The 18,768-nt window shown below is 38.5% G+C and overlaps 1 protein-coding gene across 1 annotated transcript in view; it reads left to right on the top strand.

The window, feature by feature from the left end:
- Positions 1-18,768, top strand: part of Adamts20 (ADAM metallopeptidase with thrombospondin type 1 motif 20) — a 116,216-nt gene that overhangs the window by 76,443 nt on the left and 21,005 nt on the right. Inside the window, exon 29 of the mRNA XM_041642648.1 lies at positions 15,721-15,888. Coding sequence (XP_041498582.1) covers positions 15,721-15,888 — 168 coding nt within the window. The remainder of the gene's footprint in view (positions 1-15,720; positions 15,889-18,768) is intronic.

Genomic DNA, 18,768 nt, shown 5'->3' with positions numbered 1-18,768 from the left:
GTCGAGGTACCTACAATAATGATTTCCTTAAATCTGGAAAAAGAACGTACAAACATAATAAGTAGTTTTAAAATTTTTGTTATTTATTGTGTGGTCTGTATGTTTTGTACATACATGGTACGTGTGCGAATGTCAGAGGACCACTCGCAGGAATCTGTTCTCACTAGTAACATGTAGATACCAGAGATGAAATTCAGGTCATCAGGCTCGGAGAGAAGTACTTTAACCCACTGAGCCCTCTTGCTGCCCATGGAGAACCATTTTTAAAATAAAGTTTAAAATATATTAAATTGCTTTTAACTAGTTATATATGTAAAATGTATTTGAAATTTGCTTATCATATTTATCGCCACATCTTTCTATGGTACATTTATTGTTCTCAAATGTAATATATATATATATATATATATATATATATATATATATATATATACACATACAACATAGTGGGCACTCTGGTGGTCACTATAACTCAACCAGATGTATTCCTATCTACAATGACTTGACAATTTAATAGTGAGAGTGTAAAATAAAGGCAGCCACAGGCATGGGGTATTACAGTTGCAGCAACAGTCAAGTGATTTATAATATTGAAGACTCATAAATATTTGGAGCTTGATATGTTAGAATAAACCAAGGATTACTGATGAAGATTACACTTGGAAGCAGAGGAATTCTGCCAGTAAATCCTTCTAGAAAGCGTAAACCAATAAGATGTATTTCTTCATAACATGGGTTACATTGAGGAGGGTCTTGTTCTACTGTCAAACAGTGGGTGTTTCTGCACAATGCCACAGCCTCCTCCTCTGTACATGTGGATTCCATGCTTCACAAAAAGAGAGCAGAGGTAAGCTCACAGATTGCCCTGTGTATCTACTTATGGTGCTCTGAAAATAGTAAAAGAAACCAAGCTGGATCCTGGACATTTTAGACAAATGACCTCAGCAAACGCGAGGAGATAGCCTAAAGGAAGAGTGGTTGTGGCCTTTGATGTCACCGGGGTTGTAACTTAGAACGCATAGCAATTAAGTCATGCCTCTGCGGAAGTGGGAAGTGCCATCTTTTTTTATATTTACATGCTGCAGAATGCAAAAATACCCATGTGTCTGTAGCATTTCTACCGTTTCCCCAGTGAATGCTTTAGATGTGCAAGCTTCTCTGGCAATACTAGATTTTTTTTTTTTTTCAGAAGACATTGCTTAGAGCCTCAGCCGAGTCTGCTTGTGGAAGTTAGAGGAGTATTCTTGGTGAACATAGAAAATATGTGTCAGCTTTGGATAGGTGAGAAAACCATATTCTAGCTTCTATGTAATCATAGGAGTCAGACACTATAATGTGTTTAAATGGTTTCCAAATCTTTCAAAGTCAAAGGCCTTGCCATTCCAGAGGTAGGTATATTTCTCTTAACATGTTTTCATTGTGTGTTCTCTTTCTTTGTACATCGTCTCTAGAAATTAAAATGTGATTATTTGATTTAGAAAAGAAACACAAATGTGAATTTTTTTTTATTTTTACAAATGTGAATTTTTAAAGGATCATGTGAATAATACTAAATATGCCTTATTTTATGAAGTTAAGGAAATTTTCTGTCATTGAATTAATTGTTAACCACTTAATTGTTAAGAAGTGTTCAAATATTTTGATGAGTTTTGAAAGTGTAGCTCAACTCCCTAGTGATGTATTTAAAATGTGATTTTAATAATTTCTAGCATTGAAATATTTATTTGGAGAAATCTCTCAAAGGAGCAACACTCATCTATGGGCACTCTTGTCATATAAGAAATTGGTCTAAAATCAAGTGTGGCAATCATTTTACAAATTTGTCTTAAATGATGCCATTAAGTTCTTTAAATTTTAGGAGTTAAATCTTTGGCTTTTTAACAAATACCTACCTTTGAAACCGCAAGGTCTTTGACTTTGAAATATTTGGAAACCATTTAAACAGATTCTAAAAATTGACTCTGAAGTTATAAATGCTTGGCAAAATAACAAATATTTTCAAACATTTAAAAATGTTTGGGGGAGGTTTCCAAAGCAATTGTTTTCTGCCAAGCACTGTTTGGTCTCTTCTTTATCTCAAATGATGGACATTAGTAGCTCATTGGCTTTCCTGAAAACATTAGCAAATGTAGAACAATGTTGTTTCTAAGATGAAAATTAGAGCTTCATCTTCATGAACCCATTACTCTCCATGTGTGTGGACACAACTGCCCAAACCCTCCTTGTGCTAAAAACTAAGGCAAAAACAAGTGCCTATAGGAGGAAGTCAAGGCATCTTCTTCTCAACACAGAGAAAAAACCATGTGTTTACATGTGTGTTAACCCAGGGGTCATCAGTGAACAGATAAGAGCTTCAGGTACTCAGTGGATACACTGGGTGTGGGTCAGTGACTGCCCCTTTTGCTGGGAAGGCAGGAGTGAAATAGGTGTGGTGTTCAGACTTGTGCCCAAACTGTAAAGGTTATGTTTATGTTTTGGGTCAAAATAAATAAGTAGAACTTCTTAAAATAGTATTTTGGGGTGGAGGAGCTAGGAAGATGGTATAGTGGGTAGATTATGGGTCTTGAGTTTGGATCATCAGAACTCTTGTAAATCAAACTAGACATAGTAGTGATGGCCTGCAATCCCAGTTTTCTGATGAGATTGGTGGAGGAGACAGAAAAATCCCTGGAAACTTGCAAGCCAGCTATCCCAGCACACCCTGTGAACAAGAGAGACTCATAGTGGGAGATAAGGACAGACACCAGAGACTGTTTTCTGACCTCTACCCATGAACTTTCATGGGCCCACAGTCACATGAAAACACATATATGTTGTATATACAAAAGAGAGTATTTAGTACTTAGAAAGGCTTTGAATTTCTGATTTATGCTTTACAAAGGCTATGACTTAGACTTTGTGTGGCCAAAATGTTTAGTAACATTTCCAAATCCTCACCAGCTAGAGTCAAGATAGAAACTATTAATAATATGTTAGGTGTTTTTTGAGACAGACTGGCTCCCGACTCTCTGAGTAGTGAAGGATAGTCTCAGTGTCTTGAGAATTTTGCCTCTACCTCTCAAGGTCTGGGATTATAGGCAGTTGGCTCCATGGCTGCTCCAAAAAAAAAAAAAAATGGTATGACAGGAATCATTATGTATGCCTGTAGATCCCAACACTCAGGAGGCTGACAAGGGAGCTGAAGGCCTATATATAGCAAGATGTCGTCTCCACAAAGCAACAACAAACATTTGAGGGGCATGAGAAGATGACTCAGCACTTAGGAGCACTGGTTGCTGTAATATGAGGGCCTGTTTGTTGGGGTTTCTGTCCTACCTGGTTTCTGTCCTCCCACCAGGTCCCACAGCTGGTAAGCCCCAAAGAAATTATACAGAGGTTTATATTAATGATAAACTCTTTGGCCCATTATCTCAAGCTTCTTATTAACTCTTATAACTTATATTAACCCATTATTCTAGTATATGTTAGCCACATGGTTCACTATCTTTTTCAATGGGGCAGATGACATCCTGCTTCTTCGGTGTCTAGACAGGACTGCGGAGGAAGCTTCCCTCTTCCCAGAATTCTCCTGTTCTCTTTGCCCCACCTCTACTTCCTGTCTGGTTGTCCTGCCTATACTTCCTGCCTGGCTACTGGCCAATCAGCATTTATTTAAAATATAATTGAGAGAATATAGACAGTTTTCCTGCACCAGGTTGCTCTTTCAGAAACCCATATTCAATTCCAAACATCCACAAGGTGACTCGTAACCATCTGTAAATCCTGTTCCAAAGAATTCAGTGCCCTCCTCTGGCCTCCATGGGCACTGCATGAGTGTGATACACAAACACAAATGCAGACAAGCACTCATAAACATAAACTAATAAAATCTCAAAAAAAGGAAAAAGATTAAAACACTGGAAATATAGCATTTGTTTGTCAGGGCTCTGCAGGTACAAGGGGTCCTTTTCTCGCTGGTGCCCATTGTGTTTATACTCTTGGCATCTTTCTATACAGTTTATGTGGACATCGGAGTTGTAAGTTTAAAAAAAGAGAAGAAATGGCACTTCTGGTGAGGCTGGATGAGATACCTCACACCTGTAATGCAAGCACAGGAAAGACTAAACAGAGGAACAGTCATGAGTTTGATGCCAGTCTGGGCTATTGAGCAAGACCCTGAATTAAAAATTAACACACTATCATCAGAAGTCAAGCGTTTTAAACTAGTTTCCTCTCTTTTTTTTTAAGTGGACATACTTACAAAGATATCTTTTGCAAAAATCTATTCCTCTTTGTCATTCTCATTGGAAAATAATTCAGTATATACCTGATGCATTTTTTTTCAGTGTTTGGCAATAGTGTTCCTCAGTGGAAAGATGACAGGTGTCAAGAATCCCCTGGGATTATTGCCTCCAGCTCTGACTGTTGAGCTCTTCTCTGAGAACCCAGAAATGCTGTGCTCCAGGCATGCAGGCGCATAAATCAATGGGACAGCCTTTATTGTTCTTGGGATTTGGAAAAGAAGGGAGAGAAAAGATGGGGGCAGTCGATTTGATGTACATTTGCATAGTGTGTCAAGCACTGTAAAAGATTCCTTCACATGTCATACCGCTACTGGGAGCTCTGCTGTTACTGTCATCATTTTAGCTGAGAAAGTAGAGGCCTGGTGAAGTTGAAGCACTGTTAGCTACTGTACACGTTGCTGCAACACCTGATGGAACTACTTAGGAAAGGGTGTGGTTTGGCTCTTAGTTCTAGGAGGGTACAGTCTGTTGTGGCAGAAAGGTAGAGTAGTCACTTGCATGGGCAACCAGGGAGCATAGTGTGGACAGGAAGTGAGGCTGAACTACAAAACCTCAGTGTTCATCTCGGTTACCCTCTTTATCCAGAAAGCATCCACATCCCAAACAGTGCCACCAGCGGGGGCCAAGTGTTCAAACATAGGAGTTTCTGGGAAACAGTGTGTGGGGAAAAAATGCCCCACATTGGGCACCTTTTGTGAACAGAGACTCTACTTTTGCTTCCCAGCCTCCCAGACTTGAATAATCACACAGAAACTATATTAAATGCAACACTGTTTGGCCAATGATTTAGATATATTCTTAGCTAGCTCTTATTAAATTAGCTCATTTCTTTCTTTTTTTAAAAAAAGATTTATTCATTTATTATATATACAATGTTCTGCTTGCATGTCAGAAGAGGGCACCAAATCTTATAGATGGTTGTGAGCCAACATGGGTTGCTGGGAATTGAATTCAGGACCTCTGGAAGTGCAGTTAGTGCTCCTAACCTCTGAGCCATCTCTAGCCCATTTCTATTAATCTGTGTATCGCCGCAAGGCTGTGGCTTACAAGTAATGTTTTGGCATTTTTCTCCTTAGGCAGCTACATTGCATCTCCTTGACTCTGCCTGCTTTCTCTTTCTATCTCTATTCAGTTTTCCCACCTGGCTTTACTCTGCTAAGCCATTAGCCAAACAGCATTATTCGTTAACCAATAAAAGCAACACAAATATAGAAGGACATCCCACATCAGCAAACCACACTAAGCATCTAGCCGTAGGTTGCCCAAGTACTGACAGCTACTTCAAAATATAAGTGTCTTATTCTACCCCACATGTTTTTGTTATCCAACCCATCACTTCCCACTATTAAAACTCATAAAAACCCATCTTACATTTTAACAAAAATAATTCATTTTAGGTGCTTTTGGTAATTATTAAAATGGACTCAATTTAATTGACTTATAAATTTAATTCCTAAAGCCATTCCATTGCCACTTCTGTTGCACGTGACAAGCAGACATTAATTTGTGCAGTGTAAGGCTTTCCTTTAATTCCCACTCTGACTTGCCCCTGCTTAGAACACTTCTATAGCTCATTCAGGCCTCACCAGAGAGCTGCATATTCCTTTTGGGACCGTTACAACCCTGTTTAAAAACAAACTTCCTGGCCTTCCTTTCATCAATTCCCTAAGCAGCTCACAAAGCATTTGTGGAAATGGGGATGGTCATTCCTGCTTTTTGTTGTTGTTGTTGTTATTTAGTTTTAAGAATGTTTTCAGTGTTATCATATTAATGTTTTAAAAGTTAGTATCTAAAAATAAAAGTACACTGGAGTTTTATGGTCTGTCTACACTGAAGAATTTCAGTTTTTCCACAATGGAAGGTAGGTGCTCATGGTTCTTCCTGTTGGCTCCAAGGTAGGGTACATGTGGCACTTTTATTATAGAGAGCATTGTACATTCTTGTAAAAAGCAATATCCTGGCTTCCTATGGTTTTTAAAAGCATCAAGAAAAAAAATCGGCTCAGAATAACACCAGTGAAACAGTTGTTAAAATTTGGAGTGTGAAGTAGAACTGGAGAGATGGCTTGGTATTTAAGAGCACTGACTGCTCTTCAAGAGGACCCACATGGCAGCTCACAAATGAAGCAGGCTTTTTCTTTTAGGCCACCAACCAAGTCCCAAATCATGATGCAGAGACTTATCAGTTGTGAATGGCCTACCTACCTTAGGCTTATTTCTGGCCAGCTCTTTTAACTTCAATTAACCTGTCTCTCTATCTCTGCCTTAGGGATTTTTACTTGCCTTTCTTCTGTATATCCTTCCCTGCTTCCTGTGTCTGTTTGTCTTGTGTCTCCCTTGTGCTCTCCTCTTTTCTCTGCTTCTTTCTTCTCAATTTTCTCTCTCCTATTTATTCTCTCTGCTTGACAGCCCTGCTTATCCTTTCTCCTGACTAGCTATTGGCTATTCAGCACTTTATTAGTCCAAACAGATGCCTTAGGCAGGCAAGGTGAAACAAATGCAGTATGTCTTTACATAATTCATCGCCCATGGATACAGCATGAAACAAATGCAGGGTAAACAAAAGTAACACACTTTACACAGTTAAAGTAATATTCTGTAGCATAAACAAATGAAGCACATCTTTGTCTGGTGAAAATAATATTCTACAGGGGCTGGAGAGATGGCTCAGTGGTTAAGAGTATTGCCTGCTCTTCCAAAGGTCCTGAGTTCAATTCCCAGCAACCACATGGTGGCTCACAACCATCTGTAATGAGGTCTGGTATCCTCTTCGGCCTGCAGGCATACACACAAACAGAATATTGTATACACAATAAGTAAATAAAGAAATATTTTTTTTAAAAAAGAAAATATTATTCTACAGAACACAAATGTCTGCAATTCCAGTTCCAGGGGATCCTGCACCCATTGCAAAACACCAATGCAAATAAAATAAAAATAAATAAACTTTTAAAAATTGGGGCAGTATTTTCACGATTCTCATGTTAGCCACAGCTTTTGTTTCTCAAAATAAGTAAAGATTTCTGTCCCTAGATGAGCGTAACTCCAGATAGGGACTCTAAACCAGTCTTGCTTGCAAACAGACAGTGTGGAGAAGTCTGAAATAATCCTTATTCCTGAAGTTAAAAACAAATTGTAAGCCTTAGAGTAATGGCAGGATTCCCTGAGTAGTTCCTGCTGCAAATAATGCTTTCAGCCAAGTGAGATGGCTCAACCCTTTAGTTCCAGAACTCAGGCAGAGGCAGAGGCAGAGGCAGAGGCAGAGGCAGAGGCAGAGGCAGAGGCAGAGGCAGACTATGTGAGTTTGATCTATGTAGCAAGTTCCCGACCAGCCAGGGCTACATAGTAAGACCCTGTCTTAAATAATATGATGCTGCTGAGGCTTGAATTTGAATTGGAATTACATGTAGTACTGCTTCTAGCAAAATAAAGCTGAGTTTAGTAGCACCTGTACTGGTGAACATATTTTTTAATCAATTTGACACAAACTAGAGTCATCTGAGAGGAGAAAAGCTCAACTGGGTGTTGGTCTGTGAGGGCATCTTCTTGTCTGACTGAGCCCAGGGTGGGTGGTGCCTGCCCCGCAGGTGATCCTTATAGAACAAGGCAAGCCAAGCAGCGTTTCCCCAGGGTCTCTGCTTCAGTTCCTGTCTCCAGGTTCCAGTTATCAGATTATCCAGATTTCCTCTTCCAGAGTTTGGGTCCAAATCTGTCGTCTGTCACAGCATCTCTGTCAGTCTGAAATCACCTCCTCACCTCTGACTGAGGAGTCAGTTCGGTCCCTGAGACCTTTGGTCCCTAGTCACAAGAGATTTTTTTTTACTCTAATTTTCTAACATGTATTTGCATGTGGTAAGCGTTTCTATATAAGATACTTATATGGATCAATGTAACTTTACTTCAAGTTTGGTATTTGAGACTGAATAGTAACCTTTGCAGTTGCATAGACAATATTGCCAAGTAGATGACAATAAGTTATCATTAAGTATTCGAATTGATGCTGGCCAGTGGTGGTGCATGTCTTTAAACCCAGCACTTGGGAGGCAGAGACAATTATATATATGCATTGCCCAAATTAGAACTGTAAATCTATTATGTGTATATGAAGATGTACATACATACAGTCAAAAATAAAGTTGAGAGCATAAAATAGAAATTTGAAAGTTATGATTGCTACAGAGATCTCAACAGAAGGGAATAGGGAATTTGCTATATGGGATTTATTTTTGTTCTTCATTTTGGGAGCCAAACATTTTGTAAATTAATCTGACTTTAAAAATCTTTACTGCCGAAAACTATGAGGTTTAAATCTGATTAAACATAACCATTAAAATATTAGTTTAAAATTCTCCACCAAAACAGCTCTGGTTAAGATTGTCCAGTTATCAAAATTTAAATCTACTTCATCAGCATCACATACCAAGCTTTAGTTTTGAGTGAAGAGCCAAACAAGGCCGATACATGTATGTAATAATAATTCAATCAATACTGAAAATGGAATTGACAATTTGCAATTGTTAGTTAACCAGAGGAGACGGTCCAGTCCAGCCGAGCGTCTGGAATTTAATTCAAGCCGCTCTGTCTGTTGCATTCCGGTGCTCCGCAGACAGTCTTGCTTCTCTTAGTAGAAATGAGGTCTAGCTTGTGTTAAGTGGAGATTCCAGGCCTTAGGGGTAAGACACACTTTCTGTGACCTCAGCTCTCCTGAAACAGAAAGATCGGATGAATCCTCCTACCACTCGGTGAGCAGCCCTTTGTTAGCCGTATGGATAATCTAGCTATTACCTTATATAGAGTAAGTAAGCCATTGGAGCTGTGTGTGAGCCATGTATCCGTGAGAATTTACATCTTCAACAGATGGACCTTTCTATTATAAAAACAGCAGGAGTTGATTTGGTCTTTAGAAGTGAAATAATCATTTCATCTGATCATGTGATGCCTTCTAAAACTTATTTTTAAAAGAAAGAGTCAGGGGACTGTGGATGTAGCGCAGTGGTAGAGCATTTGCCTGGCACACCCAAAGCTAATATATAAAAGAACCAGCAGTGATGGCACACACCTGTGATCCTAGTGCTTGGGACTCAGGGTGGGGGGTCAGAAGTTCAAGGTCACCCTCTGCTACATAGAAAGTTCAAGACCAGCATGGCTGAATATAAGAGATTTTCTTAAAATTAGGAAATAAGTAAAATTTAAAATTAAAGAAAATTTGTAGGCCAAGCTAAACAGAACAATAGTACCTTCCTTGGTTTTGTTCAAGGTTGTTCAGTACATTCTCTTACTATAACTGCTGTATATCTTATTGTCATTATCAACATACTCCAAGTTAATTAATACATTAGGGCACTAGAATAACCAAATGTCTGAGAAAAAAAAAACTCAGGTTATGTCAACTTGGGTTTTATTTCCTAGTAGCTGAAAAACTAAATGGCCCAATTTTTAGCCATTTACGAAGAGGTTTTGAAAATGCATCTTTTTATATAAAGGTTTTACAATTATATTGCAAAATTGTGAGGTTTCCTTCTTGGTGTGTTTTTCTTATCTTTAATGAGACGATGTGAAAGAGGCAGTGGTTCAGCTGTTAACATATAGTTCTAATTCTTATTTACTGACCCGGAATAAATAAATAAATGGCCTTATTAGAAGCCAATTTTCACAACTGGTTATTGGCAAATTTACTTATCAAAGTCATTTCAGAGAACTGGTGATGATATAGTCACCCCCTCACCCACTCCCTTTCTGCAGATCCTTCCTCTTTTTCATCTTTATCAGTCCCTCTTCTATTTTCAGGCAATCTTGTCGCAGTTTGCTGTTGTTTCCAGAGGAAAGGAGCATGCACTGCTTGTCTTTCTGTGTCTGTCTAACTTCACCCACAAGACCAACTCCAGCTCCACCGTATTTCTGAAAACACCATGTCTTGTTCGTCTTAATGGTTGGAAACAAAGGCACTCTGAGCACGTAGCAGGCTTTCTTTAGCCACTCGTTGGCTGATGGGCACCTACCTCATTCTGCGATGTGGCTACACAGGTCCCTCTTGAGGGTGTTGACTTCATTTCCTTTGGTGTACAGCCAGGAGTGAAACAGTTGAACCATAAAGTAGATGTGATTTGGTTTTCTGAGGGACTTCCTACAGTTTTTCATAGTGATTACATTAACTTATATGCCAACAGTTGAATATTAGTTTCAATATTTGTTCTTAGAGAAGTATAAATACAATTTACATGACAACATAGAAAAATACCCCAACTAAAGAGTAAACTATGTATGCATTTGCATATGTATATATTTATATATTATATATTGCACATTTATATTCATAGAGAATACTATACTAAGGCAAATGAAATTCACATTTGCAATTTTTATAGTTTTAATTTTGACTTCTCTTCTATCCTATAAACCAGACTTCAGATTTTTTTCAAGGTAACTAGTTACAGGACCTTCAAGGACTAAAATGAAAATGATTATTGGTGTGTTGTTGCCTATTTTTTCCTGGGGAGGCAGAAACAACTGTCTATTCACCCCAGATACAGCACTGGCTTCAGGGCAAAGGGAAGATTCCATCAAACTCTAGCTCGACCAGCCAGTGAGGTTTTAGCCATAGCGATACATAGGTAGCTCTATCACTGTCAGGGACAGCTCACTAAAGCGGAATCCTGAAGTTCCTTGCACAAGCTTCTGGCTGCTCTGCCGGTCTTCTGTCCTTAGGAGTTGTGCATTGTTTATGTAATCATGGAGGCAGGCTTCCCTGGTCTTGAGACTTCAGTTTTGTGAACTTCTGGACTCAGTGTCTTCTTCCCTCAAGAAGGGAGTTTCGCTTCAGAGCAACTGACCACACGGCATATGTAGGAAACGAGGGAATTTTGAATGTTCCATTTCAGACCTGTTAGGTGTCTCCAGTGGACTCTGAGTGATGTCAGAGAAGCACAAGGGAGTGGATGAACCCGCACGCCTCTGGTCTATTGTGTACTGCAATCATCTCTTCCTCATAGAAGAGGAAAGTGAACAACTTGTAATGCGTTAAATTGGGAAAAAGTGATTCTGAGGCCTTCTGATTTTCCATGCTTCTCTTTGGTGTGTCTGTTCTTGGCTTGTTTATTATCCAAGAGAAAAAAAGACGCAGAGAAAAGACGAGTAGAGGCATATTGAATGAGAAGCAGGATGTGTAAGAAGGGAACTGTGAGAACCAACCTAAGCATGCATATTCTGAATTAAAGATTCTTAAAGATTAGGAGGAGACAGATTGTCTACTATTATAAAACAAGACACTCGGAAAAGAGCAAAGCCGTTTTTAGAGAGGAAATGAAGGTTACGCTCAGTATTGAGCAGGGTAAATGTGCCATGGCGTTGGTGAGGAAGGAAAGGGCATGTGTAGGCATCCTAGGTGGGGTAGGTGGAGTACTTTCCAGGGAAAGACATTATAACTGTCTCATCCACTGATCTCCGTCTTTGCCATTTACTGACCCCCATAGGCAGCATGGAAAATGTCCTTAAACCTGCCCCCACTTAAAATCAGTGTGCTGTTCTGTATTCTTCTGGTTCTTTACTGATTCATATGGTTTTACAACTTTCATAGTGTTATAAATGCTCTTCGAAGTTTTGTTTAATCATTTCTTCACATAAAGAAAAAGTATCTCCCTTTTGCCTTCACAAACGTTATCTTACTAATGTCACATAAAAATGGGCATCTGTACAGGGCCGGTTCTGCATCACTGAGGTGGACAGCAATAGATGTATTTTAGGGCTGTTGTGTTAGCACTAGCTAGTATGCATACTAATTCTCCCAATGTCAGTATGCTTTGTACAACTGTCTGAAAGGAAACAGTTCTGGATTAAGTAAGTTTATAAACATCTGAAGAAGCAAAGGCTCTCACGTGTTAGATCAAAGCAAACCCTACCTCCTCATTTGATTTTATTCAGCAGTTTATGGTTTTAAAACTAGTCAAAAAGTCTCCAGAATTGAGCAGTTGATTTTTCTATCATCTGTACTGAAATAACAAATAACCTTATTCTATTATTCCTTGCAACAATTTTGTAAAAGGAAGACTATACCTGTTCTAGAGTTAATTCTTCTCAGTATAGAATATTACTGTTTTGAACACTGCCTGGCCCATTAGTTCCAGCCTCTTATTGACTAACTCTCACATCTTGATTAACCCATTTTTAATAATCTGTGTAACCCCATGAGATGGTGTCTTACCAGGAAGGATTGTAGCCTACATCTGTCTGGGGTCGGAGCATCATGGCGACTGTCTGACTTGGCTTTTTCCCCCCAGCATTCTGTTTTTTCTACTCCGCCTATTTAAGCTCTTGTCCTATCAAAAGGGCCAAGGCAGTTTTTTTTTATTATTAACCAATAGACATATGACCCTCCTCCATCAATAGAATATTCCTGTTCTAGAGTTAATTCCTATCAGTATAGGCTGCATTCTCCCGGATTAGGAAGCTTCAGGTCACCTGAAGGCCTGGAGTGGCTCCGTTTTATCACATGCAAGCTGTGCATTTCCTTCAAATGGCCTGTTTTGTTTTTAATAGAAATTTTTATTCAACTCATTTGTAAACAACATTGATTTTGAATACTTGATGCTTATTTGCCATTGTTGTGTAGGAAGCAGCTTGTGTTCTTGTGATTATGAACCATCTTCATCCATTAGAGGAGAGGAAGGGAATTGAGATGGAGAAGGAGATGACAGTAGAGGCGAATGGTAGGTGTGATCAAAGTATGCTGTAGACATGGATGAGGAATGACCATGGCAGCCATGGTCCTGAATGAGCAATACTCAAGTTTTGAAAGACTGTAGGATATGCAGGTGACTTTTAAGAAGATATCATCGACAAGAATGCGAGACAGGAGCTTTATGGCATTAATATAATTCCAAGGGAATAATCAGATATCAGTGTCTTAGAAGTTGAGAGAAAAGAGCAGATCTTTCTGTGGCACCAGAGGAAACAATCGCTGTGTTTTGTGGGTTTCTGTGAGATGGACGACTTCGTGCAGTTTTCCCATCCCAGAACGCAGTGTGGTTTGGGTGAAGAAGGGAGTAACGTTTCACTATTGTTTATGGTGTCGCCACCTCTTTCCAATGAAAACATAATGCTTTGCATAGCATCTTCTCTTTTACTTTAGAGAAATCCCCACATGGCATTCATCAGACGTGATAAAATGCTGCAGTTACTCTTCCTCAGAACTTGGGGGGAAAACAGATCTGTATTTGTTCAGAACTCAAAAGAAAGAGTTTTATTTTAAGTCCATCCAAAGCATAAATTACTTTGCAAATCTTTGGTTCTGTAGTTTTTGTAGCTTAGAGGAGTATCTGTGTGTGTGTGTGTGTGTGTGTGTGTGTGTGTGTGTATGAGCTAGCACACACTTATCTGTGTGTATAGACAAATTTGAAGCCTTTAGAGAAGTAAAAGAACTTGCGATAGTTAATCTAAGAAAGAAAATAATGAGCATTCTTTAACATTAAAGAGTGAGGACCAACTTTATGTGACAGACTTTGTTGATTTCCCATGGGAGCCTTTACCTCTTGGGAGGAGTGGATGGGAATGGTCTTGGGGGGGGGGAGGAGGCAGGGGTGGGAGGAGAGAGAGAGAACTATGGATGAAATGTAAAATGAAATTTAAAAAATAAAACATCAACAAAAGGGTGAGAAATATTATTGTACCTTGAATTTTCATGATCATGAAGTTGGAGAGATGGCTCAGCAGTTAAGTGCACTGGCTGATCCTTAATGCCTAAGGCAGCTCACAACCATCTCTAGCTCTAGTCTCAGAGCATCTAATGCCCATTTCTGGCCTCTGCAGGCACTGCACACATGTGGTACACAAGCATATATGAAGTTAAAACACCCTTACACATAAAGTGAAGTGAAAAAACCCATAAAAACCGTGATGACAAGTTGTGTAATACAATATTTGAAAAGAGAGTATTGATTAAAACTGGGTGTTTCATAATGTAAGAAGAGAATGAATTAAAGGCAAAAGAGTGGTATTGCCATTTCTTGAACAAATAAGAAATATACTTTAAGTTATATTTATTAATTTACTTTTATAAAAATAAAAATTTCTTATGAAATTGGTTTATAAAATTGGTTTACATTTAGGGTGTGTATAGTGATGGTTTGAATTAACTAATCATAGTTTAGATAACTCCAGTAAATTAAAATGAGGTGGAATAAAAAAAGTAGGAAATGAATAGAAAACTGTTCTGTTTTCTGAAGAGTGGCTTTTTGGTTCATGCCATGTGAGTCTGCATTCCAGACTAAACTGAAGTCTCACATTCAATCTCTTTTCTCCTGTTGAAATTGTTTTGTAAAGGAGCTGATTATTCTCAAAAATACTTGTAATATTCTGCATGATTGAACAGTCCTAATTGCTAAGCCATCTCTCCAACCTCTTTAATTATATGTGTGTGTATGTGCATGCATGTGCGTGTCCACGTTATAAATATATAGAGAATACAATATCTAACATTATCACATATTACATATTTCTAAATGAATCAAATGTCCACTCTTTTAAAAGACTGTTTTACTGTATAAGTTGGAGGGCTGATGATAGACACTCCTTCCATACTGATGCAATAAGAGTTGTCTAGGACCCGTGTCTACCTTGCTTGACTTTTCCCTGGTCCATCTATCATGCTAAAGTTATCAGGAGCATCTCAGGGAACTCAGAAAGAAGAATGGCAAAAGAGGAATCTAATATATCTAATATTTCATAAGGATCCACATGGGTAATAGAACTATGTTGGACAATCCATATTCCTCTTATGTGGATCTTATGGGGAGTTTATAGGAATGGTGTTTTAGCCTCTCTTCCCAAGGGGAAGAAACTGACATTAAGGCAGTGTTCTGTGACAAAGCCCAAGCTGTCTACCACACTGCACTGGACTCATGCCTGGAATTATATTTTCAAAGCTTTTGTTGTCTCTTTCGGGTGACTGCTAGTACGGAGATGTGCAAAATACAGAAATAATGTATGAAGAAAATAAAGCTGCTTTCTCAGTTGGCTCACAATGCTGAGTGATCATGGGGACATTTTGTTTTTATGGAGAAAGATCAGATCTTAGTGTAAAAGTATGATAGTACATATGTACAAGATGGTGACCCTATGTACAAGCCAGATTACAGGTTTGGGCATGACATTCAGCTAGTTAAAGACAGTCTTTAACTTTAGTAAATCTAAATCTTTATGTGCCAGAGTTTATGGTTAGTACAGTTTAGATAGTCAGTACTTTTGTGGAAGGAATGGCTGCTTTATAATGCCAATATGAATTAATTTTCATTGGTAAATTTCGAATTCTCAATAACTGGAAATATTAGGCCATTGGGTAACAAAAATGTTGAAGCAATAGGGTTTTTCTTACTTCATTTTGTACTTTTGGAGATAAGATAATAAAAATACATTATACATTGAGTGTATCTGTATATCTTCTGTAGTGTTCAGCTTCTTGTGGTAAAGGTGTAAAGTACCGGGAGGTCCTTTGCATTGATCAACTCCAAAGAAAATTAGAAGAAAAACATTGCAGTCATCTGCAGAAACCTCGAACTCACAAAGCTTGTAGATCGGGACGGTGCCCTTCATGGAAAGCTAATAGATGGAAGGAGGTATGTGGCGTTTTCAACTATCACATGATCTATCTATCTATCTATCTATCTATCTATCTATCTATCTATCTATCTATCTATCATCTATCTATCTATCATCTATCTACACACTATCTATCTACCTATTATCTATCTATCATCTATCTACATTCTATCTATCTATCATCTATCTATCTATCTATCTATCATCTATCTATCTACCTATCTATCATCTATCTACATTCTATCTATCTATCTACCTATTATCTATCTATGTATCTATGTATCTATCTATCAATCATCTATCATCTATCTATCTATCTATCTATCTATCATCTATCTATCATCTAACTACTATCTATCTATCTATCTATCTATCTATCTATCTCCTATCTTCATTCCTTCTCCTTTTCCATCTCTACATCATTTCTACATATCTATATTTACATTTTAGTTTGACTTCTTTATAATATCTTTTATTACAGAATGTTCTGCACTGTGCTCAATATTATATAGCATTGTTGCATTTGCCTAAATCTACTGGTAAAATAATTTAGTTTCTCAATTTTATTTTGAGGTTACATTTTTACAGGCAAGTTTGCTAGTGAGCATAGGGCTCATGGCCACTGGCATCATCTTGGTTATCTAACAACAAAGTATATCCCGTGATGTATTAATACTGACCTTGTTTCCATCTCGGAATCTTGGAATTAAGATAGCATGCTGGAGCCGGGCGGTGGTGGCGCACGCCTTTAATCCCAGCACTCGGGAGGCAGAGGTAGGCGGATCTCTGTGAGTTCGAGACCAGCCTGGTCTACAGAGCTAGTTCCAGGAGAGGCTCCAAAGCCACAGAGAAACCCTGTCTCGAAAAAACAAAACAAAACAAAAAAAAAAAGATGGCATGCTGGAGAGACAGATAGTAAATTACAGGCATAATTGCAACTAGAGGTGAACAAGTGAGGATTGAGATCTTTGGAAGGACTAAGAAAACTCAGCCAAAAGAAATGGATGAACACATGAGGTCCAGGCTGACAACTCAATTTTGAAAGAAAAGTGAATGTATGCTTCAGCATATTCCGGTACAAGAACCCCATACCAATATAGTTATTTATTTATTTGTTTATTTATTTACTTACTTATTATGTATACAATATTCTGTCTGTGTGTATGCCTACAGGCCAGAAGAGGGCACCAGACCCCATTACAGATGGTTGTGAGCCACTATGTGGTTGCTGGGAATTGAACTCAGGACCTTTGGAAGAGCAGGCAGTGCTCTTAACCTCTGAGCCATCTCTCCAGTCCCCCCCCCCCACACACACACATAGTTTTTTGATGGACAGTTGGTGTTTGAGGGGTACCATGTCATCTCATTGATACTGAGAAAAAAGTCCTCTAGTTTCACCACAGAACAGGCAGCTTCTGCAAAAGATTGTTCTGCTGGGAACTTGGTGATATTTAACTGATCTCTGAAGTGAAAAGAGTAGAATAAGATTATTCTATTGTCTTCCTAAATTGTTTACTAGGTTGGCCCTGACCAAGGGAGATAAAAATTCAGGAATTTTTCCCCTAGGCACAGACACTGTCCATGTGGATAACACTCAGTATCATATATGGGACCTGCCACATTGAGGAGTCTGCTCAGGGTGGGGTTCACAAGCAAAGCTGGGATTCCCTAAACACAAATAAAAAAAAAAAAGGTCTTGTTTCTAGGAGAGCATATGTGTACTGGGGTGGTCAATTCATTTGTTTGTTTTAATGAGTCAAGTATTCAAGTTGCCTCTAAAGCCACACATCTGGAAAGCAGACACAAATGATCTTGTATTTCAACGTTTGTCACTGTTAAGCAGCAGTAATTAGCATACACCACTAAATACACTAGGAACATTATCAGATAACCAATGAAAGGTACTCCTTTCTAAGTCATTTGAACTAATCTTGTCAGCAATTTTCCAAATGTGTCTTTGGAGCTGCGGTCTCATTCAAAGTGGCAATCAAAATGATTATTATTTTACAATTATATTATTTTAGAATAATTATATTAAAACAATGCTACAGTTTATGCAATTGGGACAGAGAAGCAACCAGTGATTATCTTGTGCATCCCTCTGAAAGTATATATGTGTAGAACACATTACTATTTATAGTGTGAGGATAGCCTGAAACAATAGTTTCATAAGAGTATTTTTTGTGGAATCAATCGAACAGTAAGAACCACGCAAGTGGCCATTTGTTTCTGACAGAGACTTGGGATGGTGTAGATGAATGGAGCTAATTTCAGTTACAAAGGAAAACAATGTAAAAAGAAGGCAGATTCTGTACAGGTCGTCTGTATCTTTCTTGGTGTTAACATTCATCCTTGCCGCTGAAGCCTATTCCTTTAGGAGAGCTTGCGTTGTTTCATTTTTAGCATAAGTCAAGCCACCTTGGAAAGATGATGTGTTTGCTTTGGTGGGGCAGATAGTCAAAGGCCAAAAAAGACTCCCTGTGATGCAATCATCCCAAAGATATTTGGGACCCACAGGAATGTTGGTGACCCAGAAGAGTAAATCATTTTCCTACTTCACAGCCACACCCCTTGGTCCTACCTGAGCTCAACTTGAGAGTTGTGCAATGTATATGGGAAATATCTGTGGATTTGGTTGTCCAAATGTGGTTGTGCCTTTTTAGTGTTTCGCCCTCTTTAGGAGAGCTAATCTGCTCTTTTTCTGCACAGAGACATACTAGTCCTCCAGATGTAACAAAACCACAATGTGACAAGTGTAATCAATGAAGATTACACTTTGATAGCTAAATTTGATAGCAAATCCTTTGATAACTAAGTCACCACGTTCAAAATAAAAGAAATTTGGCCACGTGTGAAGTAAGGTGCTTGGTAAACAGCATATCCATTGTCTTTGAGAG

This window comes from Microtus oregoni, unplaced genomic scaffold (genome assembly GCF_018167655.1).
Source record: "Microtus oregoni isolate MIOR12 unplaced genomic scaffold, Mior012 000077F_ref0000221, whole genome shotgun sequence".
NCBI lineage: Eukaryota > Metazoa > Chordata > Mammalia > Rodentia > Cricetidae > Microtus > Microtus oregoni.
This window is presented reverse-complemented; position numbering and strand designations above follow the sequence as displayed.